Source organism: Exophiala oligosperma (assembly GCF_000835515.1).
Source record: "Exophiala oligosperma strain CBS 72588 unplaced genomic scaffold supercont1.1, whole genome shotgun sequence".
In the NCBI taxonomy this organism is placed as follows: domain Eukaryota; kingdom Fungi; phylum Ascomycota; class Eurotiomycetes; order Chaetothyriales; family Herpotrichiellaceae; genus Exophiala; species Exophiala oligosperma.
In genome coordinates, this window is record NW_015622818.1 from 3,793,789 (window position 1) to 3,817,658 (window position 23,870).

At 50.5% G+C, this 23,870-nt stretch overlaps 9 protein-coding genes across 9 annotated transcripts; 6 read left to right on the plus strand and 3 right to left on the minus strand.

Annotated features, from left to right (window-relative positions):
• Positions 1–729: 729 nt before the first annotated feature.
• PV06_01291 (uncharacterized protein) lies at positions 730–3,330 on the minus strand. The gene is made up of 2 exons (XM_016401889.1): positions 2,969–3,330; positions 730–2,796 (listed from the first exon to the last, which is right to left on the minus strand). The coding sequence occupies exon 2, from the start codon at positions 2,687–2,689 to the stop codon at positions 851–853; it is 1,839 nt and encodes a 612-aa protein (XP_016268942.1). The 5' UTR covers positions 2,690–2,796; positions 2,969–3,330; the 3' UTR covers positions 730–850.
• Positions 3,331–3,602: 272 nt separating this feature from the next.
• Positions 3,603–4,951, plus strand: PV06_01292 (polyubiquitin). The gene is made up of 2 exons (XM_016401890.1): positions 3,603–3,793; positions 3,856–4,951. The coding sequence occupies exons 1-2, from the start codon at positions 3,772–3,774 to the stop codon at positions 4,749–4,751; spliced, it is 918 nt and encodes a 305-aa protein (XP_016268943.1). The 5' UTR covers positions 3,603–3,771; the 3' UTR covers positions 4,752–4,951.
• On the plus strand, positions 4,926–7,968 carry PV06_01293 (uncharacterized protein). Its single transcript, XM_016401891.1, has one exon. The coding sequence runs from the start codon at positions 5,190–5,192 to the stop codon at positions 7,605–7,607; it is 2,418 nt and encodes an 805-aa protein (XP_016268944.1). The 5' UTR covers positions 4,926–5,189; the 3' UTR covers positions 7,608–7,968.
• Positions 7,711–9,389, minus strand: PV06_01294 (3-demethylubiquinone-9 3-O-methyltransferase). Its single transcript, XM_016401892.1, has one exon. The coding sequence runs from the start codon at positions 9,015–9,017 to the stop codon at positions 8,058–8,060; it is 960 nt and encodes a 319-aa protein (XP_016268945.1). The 5' UTR covers positions 9,018–9,389; the 3' UTR covers positions 7,711–8,057.
• Positions 9,390–9,569: 180 nt separating this feature from the next.
• PV06_01295 (potassium/sodium efflux P-type ATPase, fungal-type) lies at positions 9,570–13,678 on the plus strand. Its single transcript, XM_016401893.1, has 2 exons — positions 9,570–10,308; positions 10,378–13,678. The coding sequence occupies exons 1-2, from the start codon at positions 10,084–10,086 to the stop codon at positions 13,504–13,506; spliced, it is 3,354 nt and encodes a 1,117-aa protein (XP_016268946.1). The 5' UTR covers positions 9,570–10,083; the 3' UTR covers positions 13,507–13,678.
• A 413-nt stretch (positions 13,679–14,091) lies between these two features.
• Positions 14,092–16,494, plus strand: PV06_01296 (uncharacterized protein). The gene is made up of 3 exons (XM_016401894.1): positions 14,092–14,351; positions 14,406–15,447; positions 15,512–16,494. Exons 1-3 carry the CDS (start codon positions 14,134–14,136, stop codon positions 16,403–16,405), a joined length of 2,154 nt encoding a protein of 717 aa, XP_016268947.1. The 5' UTR covers positions 14,092–14,133; the 3' UTR covers positions 16,406–16,494.
• PV06_01297 (uncharacterized protein) lies at positions 16,479–18,310 on the plus strand. Its single transcript, XM_016401895.1, has one exon. It carries the CDS (start codon positions 16,663–16,665, stop codon positions 18,148–18,150), a length of 1,488 nt encoding a protein of 495 aa, XP_016268948.1. The 5' UTR covers positions 16,479–16,662; the 3' UTR covers positions 18,151–18,310.
• Positions 18,311–18,730: 420 nt separating this feature from the next.
• On the plus strand, positions 18,731–19,475 carry PV06_01298 (uncharacterized protein; the record flags this gene model as incomplete). Its single annotated transcript, XM_016401896.1, has 2 exons — positions 18,731–18,936; positions 19,013–19,475. 2 exons carry the CDS (start codon positions 18,731–18,733, stop codon positions 19,473–19,475), a joined length of 669 nt encoding a protein of 222 aa, XP_016268949.1.
• An 860-nt stretch (positions 19,476–20,335) lies between these two features.
• On the minus strand, positions 20,336–23,723 carry PV06_01299 (OPT family small oligopeptide transporter). The gene is made up of 3 exons (XM_016401897.1): positions 22,182–23,723; positions 21,981–22,134; positions 20,336–21,930 (listed from the first exon to the last, which is right to left on the minus strand). The coding sequence occupies exons 1-3, from the start codon at positions 23,643–23,645 to the stop codon at positions 20,558–20,560; spliced, it is 2,991 nt and encodes a 996-aa protein (XP_016268950.1). The 5' UTR covers positions 23,646–23,723; the 3' UTR covers positions 20,336–20,557.
• Between the last annotated feature and the right edge of the window lie 147 nt (positions 23,724–23,870).

A 23,870-nucleotide genomic window follows, 5' to 3' on the forward strand; every position in this document is an offset into this window, starting at 1 on the left:
TGCCGAGTTCATTCCAGGTTCTAGTAGGTCATTCCTACAACGTGAATGGGCGCTGGTACAAGCATAGTGTCCCTAGATAGTAAGCCTATAGGTACTAGTACCCCGTACAGGGGGGTTCATTACAGTTCTGTACTGCTAAACAGGGGTCTTCGCTTGGCCGCTACTAAAAGAGTCCAAACCCCCTTTTTAGCTGCAACCGCCATCAAACCCCTTGACTTATGGAACAAGTTTCGAGCCAGATCTGCCTACTTATTGTATTCTAATGATCGTCAATGGGGTTTCGGATTTTCTTTGATCTTTCGCAGTATGAGTATCACCTGCCCACACAAGTTGGTCGGGTCACTGTGGCAGACTCAGAGTCAGAGTTGCCGCGAAGTGCTGACGTTGCCCTTGTATCCTCGTTAGTTTACAAAACACTGGCACATGCCATGTTTGATGGCTCGGTGTTTTCACGCAGTAACGGCACAGACACGAACACCCATGCATGCAATCAGTGAGTTGGACTCATAGGCACCACCGGTACCGAGTTCAATGTGTAAGATCATGTCAGCCTCATTTTGAACCGCGTGGTAGTGACACAAGGAGTTCTAATAACACCACAACCTACCAATAAGCATAGCGGTGGCGGTCTTGTACGAGACAAACGTACCCCGTATGTGACATTCTCAACCCGCCTAAAGCCACACCTGAACTTGTTGCGAGGGGAAAAGGCGTTGAGTGATGAATAAATTGATAACAAAAAGACTCTCTGTCCGAGAATCCCTATCAATACAATACATACCATTCATGCTAAATTACAGCGATTACTACTCGTACTCTTACAAGAAGAACAAATCAGATGCTTGACGCGTTATGTGAAGATCGCCTTTTCAAATGCAGCGACATCGCCCCCTGCAACCCGTACCGCTTTCAACGCAGCCTCGCTCAACTTCTTCCTCTTTTCTCGAGCTTCCAGTTCTCGACGAGCTCGAGTCTTCGAACTGCCACTTGGCGCCACATCGCTCATCAACTTGGCCGAATCGGCTGGGGTGAAATTGACAAAGCCGATCTTGGGAACTGCACTGGTTGGCGTCTTGGGCCTCTTGGGTGTTCGAGGTGGTCTCGACGAGGATCTGGTTCGGGGTGATGGAAGCGGCGGCTCTTGTGAAACGGTATGATCCCGCATTGGACCTGATTTGTGGATCGATTTCCTGCGACTATGAGTGTAATCTGTGACTGTCCTGGTTGGTGAACGCCGGGTAGTTCTGCGGGGGCTGATAGTCGTTGGCGAGATAGGAGGTGAAGGAGATCTTGACGGTGAGCGTCGTTGTTTGCGCGGTGTCATGAAAGTGGACTGTTCGGAAAAGATGTAGGACGCTGGGGGCGGAAGAGGTGGGTATGACGACAACGACGGCGCAGGTACTGGCATTGTCCGCGCTGGTGGAGAGTAGATCACCGGTTCTGGCATTGTAGACGATGACAGTGGATCGTAAGACGCCTGTTGACCAGTTTGTTCCCATCGAGGATACTGAATGCCCAGTCCGATCAGCGAGGCAGTAGCTGGCTGCTGCAGGATCGGATGTGGAATACGTTGCGGCGTCGGTGCAGCGAGAACAGGGTAGGTTTCTTCAGGCTCCAGTCGTGGGAGCGGCGGATGAGAAAGAAAGTCAGCGGTAGTGGGAGGAGAAAAGACCGACTGCGAATGCATCTCGACACTGGTGTTCGACGTATAGGATCTTGCTTCGTGGGAATGATGTGAGCTGCTTGATGATGGATCACTCCCACTGCTGGGCGAATGAATTGACAGCAGCCCATGTGAAATGCCGTCAGCACGTGGCGATCCAACTTGGTATTGATACAAATTCGGCCGCTGTTCGGATTGCTCAAGCAGAAAGGGGTCGATTGCTGCTGAGCAACTTCCACCTCCAAGCGATTCTGGCAGAACAGCAGGGAGTGCAAGGGTGTGGTTTTCTGCCACTCCCGCAGAGTTCTTCTCACGAGTCTTCATCGTTCTATAGTGATGCCGTGACGGTGAATGAAGTGGAGCCTCACAAGAGGGGCGGAGATGAAAATTTTGAAAATCTTGCTGCCATGTACTCGTGTCCCCATGACCATCTCTTGAAGCGATGGGTAGTTGTGCATACATAGGGCTCGGCGAGAGTGTGGCTTCGCGTGTGAACGATGGTCTTGTCAAGTCAGATGAATCTATTGCAGCAGCATATGGCGTTGTTGCATATCGCCTGGTTCGACTCGCCGAGGTGGTGTCTAGAGACGCTGTTGGAATGGGAGCTTTTGGGACGTATTGATTGACCAGATTCATTGTTTGATGGTGGAGAGGCGGTCGCTTTGTTTCGAGCCGACGTACTTTCTCCACCACCAGCTCAGAAGGCTGCTGTCTGGGCCGCAGACACCATACTCCTTGTCGCCACGGCTGAGGTGAGGAATCCCGTTCTGGTGAGGGAATCGTTGCGAGTGAGGCTTTGTTATGATGCTCCTTAATGGCTTCATTGGCAAGAAAATCGTCAAAGATGCCAAAATGCTGTTGCTTCTCGTCATCACCTTCGCTCGCCTCCAGCTTGTACATATCCTCGTTGAAGAACTCATCGAAGGAGTTGGACTCCTGTTCAGGGGTCCCAAATAGCATCATGTACGCCTTGTCTTCTGGTCGCATGGTATCGTCGGGTGAGTCCGCAAAAGACATGGTTGACATGGCCGCATATCCTGCCGTTATCTGGGACAAGGGGTACTTGAGTCGATCACGGAAACACGGAGAGAATGTATCATAAGTGACAAAGATAAACAATGCTTTGGAGGGACCTAGGAAACCTGTTGTCAAGACGAGGTAGGAATGTGATATAGTGGAATGCGTAGCAATTGTGGTCCCAGCGCCGATTCAAGGACGCTGCGTCCAGGTATGGCAGAGCTCATGACCACCATAACTAGGTAGGCATTCGTGGGTTGGATAAGTAGAAACAGGGGCTCGGCCTACTAGGAGGAGTCCGATTGCTTCGAAACGCCTTTGAAAGGTTCAGAGTCGAAGGAAGATGGCCAGAGAGAGAGCTCTTGGTGCAACTCCCTTGACTGGACGATTCATTGATCAATCACACACAAAAGTGCACATGTTTAGCAAACAATCAAAAAAGGGAGAGCTTCTCAGAACGAATTTGCCCTGGAAAGATGTTGCCTGTACCACTCATTGCATAACTCAGTAAGAGAGTCTCGAAGATGAATTCGTACACCCTTAAGACGACCAGGAGGTATGGCTCATCCTCATCGGCTTCTCAAGTTCTGAAGACCCCAGAGATCGAAATTTTGTACTCCGTAGCGTTTGACCAGTTGGACAGAGTGCTTCTATGGATAATGAAACGGGGGTTGATGGGTGAGATGGGAGAAAGCCAACCCTACACGTGATCCCCCGCGATGCTAGTCTGAGGGTGGTTTAGCGCCTTGCTCGGTACGGATAATGGATTATTAAAGCCCAGACTTGTCTTTATTGCCCTCACCTGTGGCAACTACGGTGACTACTGTGACGACTGCCTTCTCCAATCTTCTAGGTGGCACTTGCCTATCGGAATTAGCGCCGTTGTCATTAACGCTTGGCGTCACAGCCACCGCCTTTGCCGCCTGCTTCCTCATCACTCCTACTTAAGGCTTCCTACCCATCATTCATCTCATCCTCTCTTCCTATCACTCATAAACGCAAAATCATCTCCTGAGATCTTCAAAAGTCTCTCTCTCAGTCCGTTCGTGATATCTTCTACTTACTACACTACTTCATAAGAAACCGCAATCATGCAGATCTTCGTCAAGACCCGTAAGTGACTCACCCCCACCTGATCTAACGCCACCTGAACTCATGCTAACATCAGCCCGCAGTCACCGGAAAGACCATCACTCTTGAGGTCGAATCCAGTGATACGATCGACAACGTCAAGTCCAAGATCCAGGACAAGGAAGGAATTCCTCCTGATCAGCAGCGTCTTATCTTCGCAGGAAAGCAACTTGAAGATGGCCGCACCCTGAGCGACTACAATATCCAAAAAGAATCAACCCTCCATCTTGTCCTCCGTCTCCGTGGTGGTATGCAAATTTTCGTCAAGACCCTGACCGGCAAGACCATCACCCTCGAGGTTGAATCGTCTGATACCATCGACAATGTAAAGAGCAAGATTCAGGACAAGGAGGGCATTCCTCCCGACCAGCAACGCTTGATCTTTGCAGGCAAACAATTAGAAGATGGCCGCACTCTTTCAGACTACAACATTCAGAAAGAGTCCACCCTTCACCTTGTCCTCCGTCTTCGCGGCGGTATGCAAATCTTTGTCAAGACCCTTACGGGCAAAACTATCACACTGGAAGTCGAATCCTCTGACACCATTGACAATGTGAAGAGCAAAATTCAAGACAAAGAGGGTATCCCCCCGGATCAGCAACGATTGATCTTCGCAGGCAAGCAACTAGAAGACGGTCGAACTCTCTCAGATTACAACATCCAGAAGGAATCCACTCTTCATCTCGTCCTGAGATTACGAGGTGGTATGCAGATCTTCGTCAAGACTTTGACTGGAAAGACAATTACCCTTGAAGTTGAGTCGTCGGACACTATCGACAACGTCAAGAGCAAAATCCAAGACAAGGAGGGTATTCCACCTGACCAACAGCGATTGATCTTTGCAGGCAAGCAGTTGGAGGATGGCCGGACGCTGTCTGACTACAACATCCAAAAGGAAAGCACTCTGCACTTGGTGCTAAGACTTCGTGGTGGTCAGTAAACATCCACCAGTTTTATGCATATTCTCTCTTACGACATGAATTATGGGCGCCCTTTCCTTTGGTTGTATGGTATGGAGACTGCAAGCAGTCATGACACGAGATCTTGATACGTGGTTTGCATAGTCGACATTGCTGGTGACGCGACCAGGCAATGAGTAGTAGATTAGAGAATGCAAAATACAATCACTGCTTCTCGATATGTTCTTTTCCATATTCCCCTGACTTTCCTTGTAGATATGTGTGTGTATCGTTTGATAAATAGAAATGAATGCAATGCGGAGCGCGGTTTAGATGTTGTTGCCACCGAGCGGGAAGGATATTCAATACCCGCCACTACTCGACGGATTCTCTCCAAATCATTCTTGATTCCCGTCGACCACGATTCATTCCTTTAATCCTTGCCAATGTAATATTTGCCAGCATAATGCCCTGGCGAAATGCCCGACTATTTCTTTCACATTGCCATTGAACTCTTCACAGTCGTTAATCCTCCGACGAAAGCAGACAGGCAAACCCCGCCCTCGCCCTTCGATCGATTCTCCAAGGCCTTGAAGCCCTTTTCACACCATCAGCGTCGTCGCTCGAAAGATCCTGGCGTACACGTGAAGGAAGACCCTTCCGGACCTCGCGCACCGGCGCATCTGCCGTGGGGATCCGACGCCGACCTTCCAGACATACAACATTCGCACCCGTCAGACCATAGACTTGACAAGATCCTGTTGCGGGGCCAAGACATGTCACATTCAGAAGGAAAGGATCTAGCCATCACAGAAGACAATAGCATCGGAAAAGGCATCGGAAGTGCCATCTCCGGACACCATCTCAAAGGACGGTACGAGCCATTAGAGGACCCCGACAACGCGGAAGGGTGGGGGATCGTACACCTCTATAGAGATAGCGAAGAGACATCTGGACTGTTTTCAGATTCCGCCTACAGGTCGAGTGACTTATGGAGCGATGGTCTGCGCAATCCACCTTCCGGCAAGCCTCATCCTCCACCAAAGGACGAAGAATGCACAAGTCTTTGTATCCTGGCGGTGCCCTCTTACATGACCCCGTCCGATTTCCTTTCGTGGGTTGGGGAGGATACCAGGAGCGAAGTGAGCCATTTCAGAATGGTCCGTACTTCACGGGCCAACAGATACATGGTATTGATCAAGTTCAAACACGGCAAGAAAGCAAGAGAGTGGCAGTACGAATGGAATGGCAAGGTCTTTAACAGCATGGAGCCAGAGACCTGCCACGTTGTCTTCCTCAAGTCTGTCAATCTGTTACATACATCATCAATGGAACACAGCAGTGGCCTGAGCTCCCCAACCACAAGTTACCCTCGCATGTCCAACGATCCCTTCATCCCTGCATCGACTACTTCGAAGCCTCTAGCCCCGCGGACGCCATCACTGGTCGAATTGCCCACTTGCCCTGTCTGTCTGGAACGGATGGACGAAACAACAGGCTTGCTCACGATCCCATGCCAACACGTATTTCATTGCACGTGTCTTGAGAAATGGTCTGGTGGAGGCTGTCCTGTCTGCAGATATACCCACGACGATTTCTCGTCTCGCGTGGGATCTTCCAAGTTCAAGACTCTCAAGGGGAACGAATATGAGCCCAATGACGGACCACTCGAGTGCGAGGTTTGCCATGTTGACACCAGCCTGTGGCAGTGTTTGATCTGTGGCAAGGTTGGTTGTGGAAGGTACGAAGGAAAACACGCTTACGCGCATTTTGAAGACAGCGGGCACACCTTTAGCATGGATCTAGAAAGCAAAAGAGTTTGGGACTATGCAGGTGACGCCTACGTGCATCGTATTATCCAGGATGCAGCCAAGCCAGGTGAGAAACTTGTTGAACTTCCAGGCAGAAGACGAGAGCCTACCGCATTGGAAGGATCGGAAGATATCGAGGTGGCCAAGATGGACAACATCGCTTTGGAGTACACGCATCTGTTGACCAGCCAACTGGAAAGTCAGCGTGTGTATTTCGAGGAAGTCGTTGAAAGAGCTGTTGATAAAGCATCGGAAGCGAACAAAAATGCCGAGCGAGCCCTGGAGGAATGTCGACTGGCAACGGACAAGTTACGTGCTCTTGAAGACGAACATGATGTCGTGGCTAAAGGACTTCTTCCTGAACTCGAGAGAGAGAAGAGTCGCCTGGAAAAGCGTTGTGCCAAGTTTGAAGAGATGGCTCGATCCTTTAACCAGAAATTCCAGGAGGAGAAGACCCTGAGCGCGAACCTCATGCAGAGACTGAAATACCTCGAAGAGACACAGATTGACCGCTTGAACAAAACGATACAGAGTCTCGAGGAGGACAACGCTACCAAGGATCTGTTGATGGAGGGTCTGAGAGAGGAGCATCGGGATGCAATGATGCAAATATCAGCGCAGAAGAAGTTGCAAGAAATGGTTGCAAGGGGAGAGCTGGAACAAGAGGATCTCGATGGCGCTATTATCGAAGCTGGACCCGCAAAGAAGGTGCCACTGCGACGAGGCCGTCGAATCGTCAATGGTCAGAGTCGTACCCTTGGTTCTTCAGGTCCTTCGCACTCGCTTCGGGCGGTCCCTGGTCCACTGCCCTCAGTCGAACCGCCTGCTAGGATTCATGCTGCTTACCACGACATCTTCGGTGAGATATCTGCCAGCAAGGACTGGGATGAAGGGAAAGCCAAGCAGATCATGGAGGACTGTAAATCCAGACTACTTGGTGAGGGATTACTGGTTCCATCATCCACCACTGAAGGCGAGGGCTCCGACATTGAAGGTGAGGTTGAGCACGGTGATGACGGAGAAGGGAGACCGAAGAGCAACAGTGCAAACAAGAAGCGAAAGGGCAAGAAGAAGGCTAAGAAATGAGCTCTTCTGGTACTGGTCCCTGGTCTGGATGGATGGATGGTGAGAACACGAGATGCTGTTGAGTGACATGTGTAATTTCTTTACGACAATCAGGAGTTTGTGGAATATCCGGGATGAACAGGACCTGGAACGGTGTTTTGATTATTACGAGATACCCCGGCATCTGCAAACAGCGATGCACAGCATTTGGCGTTGGCATGGACAGTGATCGATCGATTGGTTCTGAGCTGTCATATTGTACAATTTAAACATATTTCTTTCCATGTCCATACAGACAGGACAGGTCTTTTCCACTGTTAAATCACTTGTATCAAGCAGTGGTTGTTTGTTATATACACTTTTGTACTCGTACACGTCTATCGTTTTTCGCTCGCCGACTATCATACAGGGTATCTTCGGGTCGCTTTTTGGTGGTGAACGTTCGCTTATGTGGATGTATGTTTGTACAGTTCATTGGATCAGTCCGCTTTTCTTGACTCGGAAGAAATAGTTCCCAAACTCTTCGCTTCCCTGGACGCTCTTCCAGCCGAGCGCCGGGACATAGACGACGCCTTGGGTGTGAAAGTCGGTCCAGCCGGAGCGTGACTCGAAGTAACCCCGCAGCTCGTCCGGGTTGATGTACTGGTCCCAGTCGTGCGTGCCGGCGGGCACGATGCCGACCAAGGGTGCCTCGGCGATGACTTTGGTCGTGAGCCACGCCGTGGTGGAGCGGGAGATGGTGCTGCCGATCAGCCACCCGCCAGGTTTGAGGTGGGCAGAGGCAACGTCGAGAAACGCCGACGGCTGCGAGATGTGTTCGAGGACCTCGAAGACGGTGATAAAGTCGTATAATTGCCGTCGCTCTTGCTCCTGTTCCTGCTCGGGCGACACGTGCCGGGACAGGTCCTCGATCGCACAGTTGAGGTATGTAAGTTTCGGAGGGGACAGGGCTGGGTCGGACCGCTGATGGGATTTCGCGACCTCGATCACGAGCGGCGTGGGATCGATTGCGGTGACGGAGCGCGTGGAGGGGAGCCGTGCGGCCGAGGAGGCGAAGATGCCTCCTCCGCAGCCTATGTCGAGGTATGTGTATTTCTGGTCCGGGGTGGTCGGTGTCGATGTCGTGGGTGAGAGACAGGGTTTTATAAAGTCATGACGGAGGGGGTTCATGAGGTGCAGGAGCCGCGAAGGGCCGTGAGGATCCCACCATGTCGAGGCCAGTCGGGAGAAATGACTGACCTCGTCGGCGGACACGGAGGAGGACGACACGGGAGGAGAGTGTGTCGTGGAGTGGTTTCTATTATGTGGTTGGATTGATCCGCCTCTTTTGAGCCATTGTCGAGAATGCGCGTTTCGAAAAAGCGTTCGGGAAAAGGCATCGACAGGTTCACAGGCAAGCTGAGTTGCTAGCCTGGATACTGACCTACTCATGACTCTCCTGCACCTCCCTCTCCGGTCATGTGCAAAATGCTTGATGAGCTTGTCTTGGTTCTTGCGTCCGATTTGAAGATTTTCCGAACCACACGGATACGACGAATACGAGGGCTGTGTACTCCGTGTAGGGCTGGAACGTCATAAGGAGGACGTGCACCGAGCGACCGAAGCGGAGGTTTACTCGGGAAGTCGGGATCGACTATTGACAAGCTCTGACTCAAACAGCGATAAGGTGAGGCAAAAATGGTGGTCGTACGTACGGAGTAGTTCGCTCGTACTCTCGTATCTGACTGCCCAATGCCCACACTTCATGTGAGAATCTCGTGTAAAGTGATGCCCGGGCCGGAACAACGTTGGTACGAAAACAGAGCCTGCGCTGAAATGTGTACGGAACAGCATAAGCACAAGACTTTCAACCACCAGCGGAGTTTCTGGGCGCAGTCTCGGCATGGCCTTGGCCACTGTCTTGGCTTTCGTGTTATTGGATCGCCGACTCCGAGCCAACCTTTTCGCCTCGCCGTGACACGTTATCTCTGCTTCTTCGCCTCTTGGGATCCAGTGGTTTTCCCGCGTGTTAACAAGGAACCGCCATGCATCTTCACCCTTGGTACTGTTCCGCTCCCACGGGCAAGGACCTTGGCGAGCCACCTCAGGGTACCTTCAGGCTTTGATGCCAAGGGTACTACATCACTTGATATCTCTTGGCCCCTGCGGAAGGTACGCAATGACGGAAGTGTTGGGCCCGAGACGCACAGGTAAGAGTCTAGTAGTTAGGTTTGAGGAGAGAGTTGCACTGTTGATCATGCACATGCGCAGTCTATATAAGAATGCCATGAACCCCGCTCCATCATCGAATGCTAAAAACGTTTCTTGAACAAAGACCCAGTCCAAAGCAGGGGAATCAACATCTTCACTGCATTACCTCTTTGTAGATTTCCAACACGCAAATCTACACATATGTTGTATGCCATAGTTTGTACAACTTGCCGCTAACCCAGGAAATCCGACACACTCTGGATCTCGTTCAGCAATCGTACCGCAAGAAACACTAGCTGCCCGCAAGATGGGCAAGAAAGGCGAAAATGCCGAGCAGAACTATCCCAAACAACCCTTCCTGCTCTCGGTCGAGGAGATTGTCGACCATCTCCAGACTCGCATCGAGTCGGGCTTGAGCACTGCGCAAGTCGATCAATATCAGGACAAATATGGCCCCAACAAGCTATCGGGCGAAGGCGGCGTCGCCTGGTACTCGATCTTGGGCAAACAGATTTCCAACGCCATGATTTTGGTATGTCAAGCAACAGCAACCTTACAAGAACCCTTTTATTTCCTTTTCCAATCTTCTAACGAGGACTAGGTATTGGTGTTGGCTATGGCCCTCTCCTACGGTGTCGAGGACTTCGTAGAAGGAGCAGTCATCACTGCCGTAATTGTTCTCAATGTCCTCATTGGTTTCTACCAGGAATTCCAGGCCGAGAAGAAAATGGACGCCCTTCGATCCTTGTCTTCGCCCTCCGCAGCCGTCATCCGCGATGGCAACGAAATGACCATCCCTTCGGGCGAGGTTGTGCCTGGCGATATCGTCTCAATCAAGACCGGAGATACCGTGCCCGCCGATCTACGAATGTTTGAGGTCATGAACTTGGAATGCGACGAGGCCATCTTGACGGGAGAGGCTTTGCCCGTCGCCAAAGAGGTTGATTTCGAAGCCAAACACGGTACCGCAAAAGAAGATCTTGGACTCGGCGACCGCTTGAATATCGCATATTCATCGTCGACCGTTACCAAAGGCCGCGGTAGTGGTATCGTCGTGTACACCGGTATGTCAACTGCCATCGGAGGCATCGCAGCATCTATGCAAGGTAAAAAGCGCAAGCCAAATCGATCCATGTCCAGAAAGAAGTATGGCCCAATGCAGCCCGTCAAGGGAGGCGCACTTCGTGTCTGGGATGGTATTGGTAAATTTCTGGGTCTCACCGAAGGCACGCCACTTCAAATCAAGCTTAGCAAATTGGCCTACGTCCTCTTCGGTTGTGCACTCCTCCTTGCAATCATCGTCTTTGGAGTCAACAAATTCAATGTCACCAACGAAGTGGCGATCTACGCCATTTCCACTGGTATCGCCATCATTCCTGAATCCCTGATTGCCGTGTTGACCATCACGATGGTTGTCGGTATGACACAGATGAGAAAGAGAAAGGTCGTCGTTCGACAACTGAGTGCTCTCGAAGCTCTCGGTGGTGTCACAAACATCTGTTCAGACAAGACTGGCACATTGACCCAAGGTAAAATGGTAACGCGAAAGGCCTGGATTCCGGGAGCTGGCATCTACAGCGTCGACAACTCAAGCAACGCGTCCGACCCGACCGAGGGCACCATCAGTCTCGGCAAAGCACCCAGCTCACGCAAGGACGCCGAAGCCGACCGACAAGCACGGCAAGAAGCCCTCGACCGAAAGCGTAGTGTGGCCGGTGTCCTGTTCGACGTGCCGCAGGAGAAGTTGCAAAAGGACAATGAAAAGACTGCGCATACCGAGGAACCGGTCGAAGATAATCCCGAAGTCAGGCCCGAACTACAAGCTTTCCTCGAAGCCGCTGCTCTCTGCAACCTCGCCACCGTCCGCAAGGTCAACGAAGATGGCACTGAGCAGTGGAAGACCACCGGTGACCCCACCGAAATTGCTCTCCAAGTATTCTCGCACCGATTCGACTATGGCAAGAAAACGCTTCACGAAGAACACGGCTGGACTCAGAAGATGGAGTTTCCATTCGATTCCTCCATCAAGCGTATGACCGTTGTCTACCAAAAACCCAACGAGGACCACTCCACGATTTTCACCAAAGGCGCCGTCGAGCGCATCATCGACCTCTGCGCGACGGTCGGTGTCGGTGAGCACAAGGAGGAAATCACGCCTGCCCTCAAAGAAAGTATCCTCGAACAGATGACCTTCCTCGCCGAACAAGGTTTGCGTGTCCTCGCAGTCGCTCGAAAATTCACGCCCCTGGAGATTGCAGAGCATTCAGACATTGATCGTGCCGAAATCGAAAAGGACCTTAATCTGCTCGGTCTGGCTGGGCTGTACGACCCGCCTCGTCTTGAAACCAAGGGGGCCGTTCAGGCATGCACAAACGCTGGTATCACCGTCTCTATGCTCACCGGTGATCATCCATCCACGGCCACCGCCATTGCCAAAGAAGTCGGCATTATCCCCAGGAACATGGGCCAACTTGCGCCCGATGTCGCTGCGGCCATTGTCAAGACCGCCACCGACTTCGACAAAATGACCGACGAGGAAATTGATGCCCTACCTACTCTGCCCCTCGTGGTCGCCCGTTGTGCTCCAGAAACGAAAGTACGCATGATCGAGGCACTCCACCGACGACGCAAATTCGCCGCCATGACAGGTGACGGCGTGAACGACTCTCCCTCACTCAAGCTCGCGGACGTGGGTATTGCAATGGGTCTCAACGGTAGTGACGTCGCGAAATCTGCATCCGATATTGTGCTGACGGACGACAATTTTGCGAGTATCGTCAATGCGATCGAAGAAGGACGTAGAATGTTCGACAACATCCAGCGATTCGTCTTGCACTTGCTCACCTCCAACGTCGGCGAGGTCATCTTGCTCATCTGTGGATTGGGATTCCAAGATCAGTCTGGATTCAGTGTGTTCCCTCTCTCGCCTCTCCAGATTTTGTGGATCAACATGCTCACGTCGTCGTTTCCCGCATTTGGCCTCGGCCGTGAAAAAGCCTCGGCGGATGTCATGGAGCGTCCACCGCATGACAACAGGAAGGGCGTCTTCACCTGGGAACTGATCACGGACATGCTGGTGTATGGCACCATCCAAGGCACGTGCTGCCTGATGACGTTTGTCTTCATCGTCTACGGTCCCGGTCCCGACGGACTGGGTGAGGACTGCAACCGCAAGTACAACGAGTCTTGCAATGTCGTGTTCCGTGCACGTGCGGCCGTATTTGCCGAACTCACCTGGCTGATCTTGATCTCGGCCTGGGAATTCAAGTCCATGCGACGAAGTATGTTCAGGATCAATCCGCACGACACACGGACGTTCCCCTTCTTCGCGGACATCTGGGAGAATCAGTTCCTGTTCTGGTCGGTCACCATCGCCTTCTTCTCCGTCTTCCCCGCTGTGTACATCCCCGGCTTGAACACGGACGTGTTCAAGCACAAGGGAATCTCCTGGGAGTGGGCGCCGGCCATTGTCTGCGTGTTTGTGTTTGTTTCGGGCATGGAAGCCTGGAAGTATGTCAAACGTACAATGGGCTGGTTCGAGGAGGAGGAGACCGAGGGCATGAAGGCGAGGAGGCACCAACGCTCGGCATTGAACTTGAGGCAAGGCTTCTTCACCATGGCCAGGAGCTTCACCAAGAGCAAGTCGGAAGAGAAGAAGGCGCCCGGCTCGCCGCACGAAAAGGAGGATACAAGGGTTGTTTCTATGCCGAGGAACAGGGAGGCTGTTTGAATGACACATTTGGGTTCGCACTTTGTAAAATTCTGTGTGAATGTATGATCATGGCGTTCTGGATGAGTCAGTTACGAATCTACTTTGGACGAATTATTGGTAAGAATGAGTTGCCAACGTTGTATATAGCCCAAGACGCAAAATATTATGCCAAAACCCTCTGATCGACTAATCTCGCGTGGTTCGAGTTTCTGTTTACCGTTCTTACGAACTCCAGTAATGCTTCTCGGTTCAAAAGATGAATGAAGCACTCTTATGCCCTTCAGGGCGTACTTGGGTAAATATTCCTCACCAGATCTGATGTGCAAAAACTCTTACAAGTAGCATCGCGGTAGGCGAGAGCAGCGATTTTTCCGGTAGTCACACCACTCCTCAGCCAGGGTCCAAGGTGATCATTGCGTTACTGCCAAAACGAGTGTGCTGTCCCTACTGAGGCTACTGGTAGAATCGATCCGGCATTAGACACCATTCAGCCATCCAGACTGGGTGATCGTGACGCTCCCCGCATTCTCAACATTTACATCACAAATACTCCGTAATTAATCTACCTGAGATGTTCCGTACACATATTTCGATGTGTGAAACCACTCTCCTCGGCTCAGAGCCAACAGATGCTCATCTAGAGCAATGTATCATAGTTTCAAAGTTCACACGCCTGCATACGCAGATGCAGTCGTACAAGAATCACACAAACGTCGAACCTCCAACTTTCGAGCGTGTGAACCATGCAGGAAACGTAAAATTCGCTGCGACGGATGCCGACCATGCGAAAATTGTCAACGTTCTCACACCGAGTCGTCTTGTAAATATGTCGAAGGTACTAGGCGATCGTCATATGTGAGAAGGTGAGTTTGCACTCCAAGACGGTTCATGGGGGTCCGCTTTTACGAACCATGTAGGTCGGCTGAAAGGCATTCGCAAGAAGTACAGGACTATCGCGACGTCTTCGACCAATTATTCCCGGGGTCCGACCCAAGAAGTCTCAAAGGACTGTCTAGAGGGAGACTCATCGAATTGTTGGTATCCAATAAACTGCCACCAGACGTATCGCCTGGGACGGTGACCGTAGATGACCCAAGCCCACTCAGCGACGAGGCTGAGGTCCTGGAACGCTTTCAGCCCATGCCCGACGGTGAGAACTCGACTTTGGGTGATGAGGATGACGATTTAGCCGATGACGTTAACGCCCTCTCCTTGTCCGTCAAGGGAGCGCCTTCGTACGTTGGCATTTCTTCCGTCGGGGCTGCTTTGAGAGTGATTGAGTGGCTTCGACCGGGGAGCTTACCGAGAAAGCCACCAACCTCGCATGATGACCAGTCTCACCAACACGAGGAAAAGACACAAGATGTTCAGCCCGAGGAGGTCTCTGCAAACTCGGCTTCGTCTCACTGGGAAGAAGTCCCCCTGATAAATGCTTACTTCGAATTTGTCCATCCCGCGATACCTCTCATTGACGAAAGCTCCTTTCGCAACACATATATGGCAGCAAAGCGGAAAGACCCACGATGGTCCTTGTTGCTAAACGTTGTCTTGGCCATGGCAAGTGTCGTCGCCGGTCCTGTTGCCGAATCTTCCAGCCATTGGATGTATTTTGCCAAGGCAAGCGCGCATTTGACATTTGAGACCCTCAACCACGCCCATTACGAGATCATCCAGGCACTGGCAATACTGTCTGGTCTGTACATGCACGTCCTACAGCGGCCCACCGAAGCGAATGCCATCATGGGTGCTACGCTGAGATTGGCCATCATTCTGGGGTTTCACAAAGACTTTCCGGAAACAACGACTCAAAAAAGTACATCGTCAATCAATGCCGAAATGCGACGGAGGATATGGTGGTCGCTATGTATGCTGGATTCATGGGCAACCAACGGACTTGGACGTCCGACCATGGGGCGAATAAGCACCGGGGTGACAGTCAAGCTACCTCAAGAAGGGATAGTAAGTTTGCTTTGCGACAATGGGAGCATCATCGAGAAAATGGCTGACATGGTAACAAATGCAGGAGAAATCCCCTGCTCTTCTCCAGCTTGTACAGCAGAACATTTATCTGACCATACTCAGTACCAGGGTGGAAGACGCACTCGCTGCATCCCCCATCCTCAATGAAGAAAATACGCTGGCCATGGACCAACAGTATGCAGATTGGTTCAATTCGTCCTTTGTGAAAAGAGGAGGTCAACTTCATCGAGAGCGCCTCGGTGTACATGTGATGGCCAACGTTATGAGATGGCGATACCTTTGGCATCGAGCGATTATTCACAGGCCCTATCTGCTATGGTCCTTGACTTGCAAACAACGTCCGGAACAATTGCCGGAAAAGCGGCAAAGGGCTATATCTTTGTGCTCGCAACATTGCCAAGAGCTGATCGAGGATATTGCTGCAACTTGGGACGAAAGGAAAGCTTGTCAATTTGCCGGCTGGAATGCCACCTGGTTCATTTACCAAGCCTCATTCACCCCGTTGTTGACATTGTTCTACAAGTTTTCTGACCCTGAAACTATTCGGGACAGTCAGCGCCAGATTGAACTGGTGTTGAACACACTCGGCCATCTTCAACCGTGGTTCGCGACGGCACAGAGATCTGCAGAAGTGGTCCGCTGGCTGTATGCGGCCAGTCAATGCCCGTCGAATAACGGTGGCACCTCAATCACAAGTGGCCCAGGTCCTGGCAACAGCCTTGAGGGTGCAGATATCCACGCAGATGTACAGACGGCTGGAAGCGGCGGGATATTACCTGACAATGCTGTCGCAGTAGGCCTGGAGTCTTTTGAGTCTGCTTTTCCTCCTCCTTTTTCAGATGACTTCCTTGGTGCATTGGGCTGGACCACTGAATGGGATGCCATGTTGGATATTGATATTCCTGGTCTCGAATTTGGCATGGACCCCGATGTTTAAGACGAGAACCGACTGTAAATTCACATGTTGGTCTTCGAATCTATCACAAATGTATTAGATGACTAAGCGGCCTCGGGGCTTTGACGCGTCGCGGTCGCGTTGTTAATAAGTTGTAAGCGAAACCTCCACGAAAGGGACGAGACAACAACAAAGGCCATCATTACTTTGTATAAACACCAGAATTGTCTGATTACAGAGCACAGGCTGTCGTCAATTACGATGACTAGGTTCTGTGTATAAAATGCAGTCACACAAGGATGATGGATCATCCCGCCGAGGCCAGCGGGACGAGATTGACACCATGCCTCGACCGACTCTTTCGCACGTACGTCAAACCAGCGAGCATGATTCTAAAGATCGAGCACATTTCTTGGAAGATAAAACGATATGACTCTAGGAAAGTGAAAGAGGTTTCCAATCTGCATCATACCTCTGCTTCACTAGTCACAACCACAACCACAAATTCGAAAGCAAAGTACCTTCACCTAGTAGTCTCTGACGATCAACTTCAAGTCCAGGCAATCTTTGTCCCACCGTCAAACACTGGCAAGCATCTCAGATTACACAAAGGCGACATTGTTGAGATCAGGAAGTTCCAGGTCAGAAAGGCACCCCGCTTGAATGGTCAAGGACATGTGATCTACTTGAGTGTGGACGAATGTAAACGGGTCGGTCCAGATAGAGAGATCAAGGCAATCGGCGAGGCAGAACTTGAGTTCGAGGGTGGATTCCTCCGCGAGGACGTCGACGAGGCGAATGACGATGCAATGCCGATTGATTCGGCAGATGCTAGGATTTACAGGAAGCCTTCACCGGTACGATTGGCGGAAGCTTCACTTGACTTGGATTTGCCTGGGAAACGAAGCCTGAGTAGTACCCTTGGACTAGCCACAGACGCCCGGTATCAACCCAAGAGGAGACATCTGCACCAGCGATCGAAACCACCCAAGTACGACACAGGCTCTGACGATGAAGTAGATTCGTTTGATACTTTGACAGTATCACAATCACAAATTGAAAATAGAAGGGAAGCACTCAGACGAATCAGTCAGCATTCACTTCCTCATACACCAGGCCCTTCGAGTCTTTACTATTACAGCGAAGTAGTCAGTGGCGACGATGACGACGACGACGACCTGACTGAAGAGCCATTTCTACGACCAGCCAAAGAGTATGGATCCCCATCTGTCTATGTCGACGAGGACAGAAAGTTGAAGGAGACATACCTCGTGAAAGACCATCAATCAACTGCGGTGACAGAATTCCGCCATGGCTCTGCCTCGCTTCCAATCCATACACTCTCCTCTCTTCTGGATTCGAAGTCCTCCTTACCAAGGACATGCTCCGTCCTTGCCGTTGTGAGTTGGGTGTCGCCTTCGATCATTTTCAAGCCCAATACACCATACCCACCCAAACGGCACATCAAGATCCACGATCCATCCATCAGTCACCGTCAGGCTGGTATCACCGTGGCTGTGTTTGTGGATGCAAAGGGCTTCCTGCCACCGATTGGTACAATCGGCCTACTCAGAGGTGTCGTCGTGCATACTTTTGGTGAAGAAATCATTTTGAACAAGTATGCCAGACACTCAAGCGCTTCCGACAGCACCATGGGCACATGTCCAGATGAGCCTGAGGATTGGTTCGTGACAGACCAAAGGACATTGGACGATCTTGGCTTTGACGTGACACCCTTACAGATTTGGTGGAACGAAAGAGTGAAGAGAAAAGAGGGGTCAAAGTGAATGAGAGCTGATATGTATCAATGACTTTGGCCTTGGGAAGTGACTTTACTATCTGAGGATCGAATTCATGGAAATATACTGCAAAATGGTATTGACTTACTCCCTGTTCACCTTTAGAGGTCCAAATTACTCGTGAGTACCAACCCATTTTCTAAGAAACCACTAGTCACTCATTTCTTGTTTCTCTATCCCTCACACTTTACCTACTTTCGTTGTGCTTTTAATTGAGATTTATTCACTCATTCTTAATAGTATGTGAATGACTATCTTTTGTATGGGATTCTTTGAAGTCTATCATTTATTGAGCCTTCTTCTTACCATAATTTTCTCTCTCGTTGCTTCTCTCTCAAGAGATTCTATCTTTTATTTGCTGGCTCTCGTATCAAAACTGCCTCCGCGCTCTCTCTCTCTCTCTGTGTGTGTGTGTGTGTCTCTCTCTCTCTGTGTGTGTGTGTGTGTCTCTCTCTCTCTCTACCAAAATCTTCACACCTCATATTCTTCTATGTTTTCATTCTCTGAATCAAAAATTCAAGGCCGATACGAACCTTTTCTCATCACCAAAGGTTTGCGTTCAACAACAATGAATCCACAACCAGCGCCACCAGGCTCAAGGGACAGCAACGTCAACCAGCCGAGTGTGCTCGATCACCAGGAATTCCTTTTGGAAATGCGACTACAAGAGATCGAACTTCAGAGCCAACAGATTGCACTGGAGAAAGAAAAGCTCAAGGCCAAAAAGGAGCTCCATCTGATTAAAATGGCACGACTCGGACTTCATCAAAATCGGTGAGTTTTTAATGCTTTGCCTCTGTATTCTACCTTTGAAATTGAGAGTCGTTCGAGGTTCTGAGACCCTTTCTAGGTCGGGATCTCAGACACGTCAACAGCCAGGACCACGTCCGACATTTGGTTCACCAGTCTCCGCCGGATCGTCTGGGACGATTCCACCTCTACCGGCCGCACGTGGAAGTGCCACCCCCCAGAAGCCGCCATCAACAGGTCGGCAGACAGTCCATGGGGCTACCTCTCCGCCTGAAGATTTCGGAAGTTCCTTGTTGAGACAAGGCAGGGAAATGAACGCGCAAAAGGGCCATTCTCCCGCAGGATCTCGACCCGAGTCCGTAAAAGGTTCTTCGTCTGAAAAGGGCAAGGGAAAACCCATACCACACAATCGCACAAACGATCCCGACATCATTTACGTACCAGGAACAGAAGAGGAGGAGGATGATGATGAGCCGGTGACTTCGAATCGCAAGCGAACGAGACCTGTCTCGCTCGAAACTCCAAAGACGAACAGAAGAGCTTGCTCATTCAAGGGCATTTAAACAGAATCGACATCGGGGATTTTCTCGTAAGGCACAATGTTTTGGCCTTGGAGTGAACTTCGAACAAGGCTGACCATTTTATCGTCCTCACCACCACAGAGACTCGGAGTCGGACTCGTTGAAAGGTTGAGACTCTTGGGGGACCTCTAGTCACCAAGATTCTTATCTCGAGTCCTACAAAAGGTGCTTAGGCGCTTTGGCAGAACCATCAAAATTGGGACTTTGAGAATTCGATACTAGGACAAAGGACTGCACTTTCAAAATTACTCATTCTACTTTGATTACTCCGTTTAGTGACATTTCCTCACAATCGATACTCAGTAGATCACTATAGTGCGTGATGGAATATATTCTCTGCACCAGTACTGCCCTTTGAAAATCGCCAAAAACTCTCTCCCTTGATAGACTCGAAATGTGTGTTGTTTTCTTTTGTTGATTTGAAAAGACTATATCTACTCAGAAAGTCCTATACGAATCTCTACAACATCATTCTTCGCTTGATCTCTTTTCAATATCGAACTTGACAATCTTCTTACGACTCGACATTTTCTCTCGGCTCACTTTACCGTCCTATGTTCTTTCTTTCTCTTTTTGATTTTATTTGTCCTTATAATTTGATCATGCTTTTAGAATCAAGAGTAGAGAAGACCATCTATACAAGTAGACATTACCAGTCGAGGTTATACAGTCACCACCAAAATCAGTCCTCATCACTTCCGTAAAGTGAAGCTTCAAGGTATGCAATTCCTTCCTCCTCAGTAATTGGCCACTCGAAAATCAAAAGAGTGACAGCCTACGATTCAACAGGATGATTCACTTCAGTATAGTAAACCCCCTTCTTGATAGGAGTCTAGTTCAACGACAGACTTCTTCATACTTCTTTATTCAAGATCATTTCATTGTCATCATTAAATCATCAGTCACCATCTAGTCCTCCGTCAACGAGAACATCGACACGTTTCGTCACACCGGACACGTCTATTCTAACTATACCGTCACCACTGCACCAGTGACCATCCCAGCAAGGACGCAAGGTACACAATATCAAGATGTCTTGAAGAATATCAAGCAAATGTCCAAAGTTATTGCCCGAATTTCTCCCCTTGACCCAACTTCAACCATGGACATGCTTGCCAGTCACAGCCTTGCTTGTAAATTTCTGTACCCCACCACTTGAACCCATCCATCACACCGGGATACACGAACCCGAAAAAGACCACGACGAGTGAGAATGCCAACCCCGAATCCAACGCGGCGGACATGGTCATGGTGTATTTTCCCCACCAGGCGGATGCACGACGCTTCATGACGTGGTTGAATGCAAAGCACACCACTCCCCAGATGGAAAAGTTGAGTCCCGTGGCAGGCGGGATCCAACTCAAACTGCCAAACAGGACCGGGAAGTTGATCTTGCGCCATATCGTCTTCTTCTTGCCGCGACCCATGACCCACACAAGGATGGGTGCAATGGCCCCGACCAGAAATGCCCACACAAGTGGCCTGTACAACGCCCCGGGACCAAAGAACCGCTGTGGACCGACGACACCCCACAAGATGCTCCCGTTGAAATGCACCCGCGCAATGGGACAATTGAATCCGTTGATCGCCTGGGGAGTGCATATCCCAGGAATGTTTGTAAACATCCAGTTCAAAACACCAATCTGTACCAGACTCGAGACCAATGTGGCGACCATCTGAACCTTGAACAACAGTTTTGGTGGGATTTTCATGTAATGTCCCAGTTTCAGATCGGAAGAAAACTTGATGCCCTGGGCAGAGCTAATATAGCAGTACGTCACAAATACCATGTTGGCGACTGGGCGGCCAGGGAAAACCATGCCGCAAATGAGTTGACAGATCAAGTACAGACTGCTGTGTTGATTCGTGATGGCCATGACAATACCCACTGGAATGAACAAAACAGTGGTGATGCCGAGTGCCATCAGCAAACCGTACCAAGGCAGATGAACTGGATAATATTCGACAACAAATATTCCAACGGCTAGCATCACCACAAAGGTGAGTGCATACCATATCATGGGCACATCTTCGTATCGTCTCATTAATCGATTGTGAACATCCTCACCTCCAGCTCGAATGGTCTGACTACTGACCCTGCGTAGGCTGTATTCGCGGTCTGGATTTGGAACGGCTTGGTATCCGATATTTGCTTGTTCTTGCTTCTCATTGAAGGCTTGTTGTGACTGTCGCCATATATCACGACCATGCCAGCACGTCGTATGCGTCAAAAGTGCCGAAAGTGAGGCAAATTGTACGCCGTAGGAGAGGACGTAGGTGATGGGAAGGTAGACTTTGGAATAGTTGTCGTAAGCCTCCTTGTCGAATAGAAAGTCGGGGGTAAGAATCTTGCTGACGTCGTATGGTTTGCCAGAGTTGTCAAACACAGCCGAGGAAAGTATAGGCAAATATCCTGAGAAGAGGACATTTTTGTAGTCTGTTTCCAAAAGTCAGTACCTTTCTTTGCGAGGCCAGAATCCAACATACATAGAATAGGTGCCACAATCCACATGACTAGAACCAGTCCTCCTACTACGTTAGCGGCAGCCCACCACGGGGTCAAAAGTGGAGAGCCGATATAGGCAATCTGAGCCCAGTCAAAGGTCACTGGGAAAAGACCCAAGCCTGAAGCCACACCGAACTAGGATGGTTAGCTGTTGAAAAGTCCGCTGGGATAAAATCGCTTACCAGGTTCGAGACAACCACATTCTTTGGCGCAAACCATGTGACGACGCTGAAGTAACTCAATGCTGGAAATAAGAGCCCAGGAAGGAAATACCATGCAAATGCTGCAGCCCAGACATAAATGAAAAAGCGATATCGTGAAATCCTCCATCCATTCGCTGGCTTGTTTTCATCCTTATGCATTGTTGTAAACATGGCCGTCGACATCAACGTGCCGGGCCAGATCATCGCTGCGGGTCGAACCAGAAACCTCCTCGTGAGTCCAGCAAATGCATAACCCAGAATTTGGGTGGAAATGGTGAGGAGAAGTTGGTAGAGAATGGGAACTTCCTGTTTGTAGAACTTGTGTTGCTCGACAATGACATCGGTCGCGAAAGCGAAACCAAAAGACACGTTGCTGCTTATGTATACACAAGCATGTTCTTTCTCGTTCCAGCGACCTTGGGCGAGCCAAGAGCGTATCCGTTGGCCACGCGATTGTGGAAAAACGCTGTCTTTGGTCTGGAGAGTCCCACTGACAAAAACCTCGTCAGAGTCGGAGCTTCGCTTCAGGAGCAAATCCCATAGTTTGCCCATAGGATGAACCAGTACTAGTGCTATGACCGGAGTTATAGCAACGCTGGGATAACGCAAGGAAAAGAATAAATTGGTGGCCGATCCCGCTATCGCGAAAAACAAGGATAAAATCCACATGCGAGGTGTATTGATGGACAAGGAAGCATTATCAGTCGCCGGGACTGAGGCTCGTACTTCAGGATAAGGAGAATTATCCGGGGGGTCGTCCTCCGCAGCGGCCTCGTCCTCTTCGTCTTCATCCGTGGTGGCATTTTCAGGTGTACTGTCGGGTGACGATTCCCCTTTACCCTCGCCGATCAGTCCATTTACCGCGAAGGACGTCTTTGAATCCAACCCCATGCCGATATCACTGGCTGACGAAGAGTGCCTCCGACGGGTTCGCGGCCACTCTGTACTGCGAAAGCGTCGTCGAGCATCCGCAAAATGGGCATGGTTGCTCTGGGGTTCGTGTTCCGACTGTACCCTCTTCCCACGACTCTTACTACTCCGTGGCCGAAGGTGTCCGTTCTCTTCGTCCTCTGAGATTGAATTCGACCTCGACCGTGATTCCAAGAGTGGCACGGCGCCATACGAGCCGGTGCCCAGCGCGGGAGAGGACCGGATAAGCAAGAGAGGACTTCGAGACATGATTGCGTGCCAGACGCGCGAGGCTAGACCACGAGGCTCCTGGTCTTGCAGAGGAGGCGGCGTCACCGGGAATTGTGGAAAGGGTTCGTGGAGATCAGAACCATGCAAGGAACCGGCCGTGGTACTTCGCTGATCCGGACTCGGTGATGGTTCAACAGCATCTTGCTCTGCACCTTGGAGAGGGTGAGAGGGTTGGATGTGAGACAGGGCAATGCCTGGGTCGGAGGAGGTAGGTGTATGTTGTTGAGCGAACCCTGGGAGCATAGCATGGTTTTAGGAAGCTTGAGGTGCGTCACTGAAACATGGGCGCGGTGGAACAAACGAGGGTAGAGGAAGCCCAGGGAGCGCGGGATGTAGTTGGCTCCAGAATGCCCAATGTAGCGGCGAGAAGAGCCAATGCAGCCCACTCTATGACACCAATTATCTGATAAGATGAGATCAAATTTTGCACTTGGTTGGCCATGGCGCCTATCACCGTGAGCCACAACA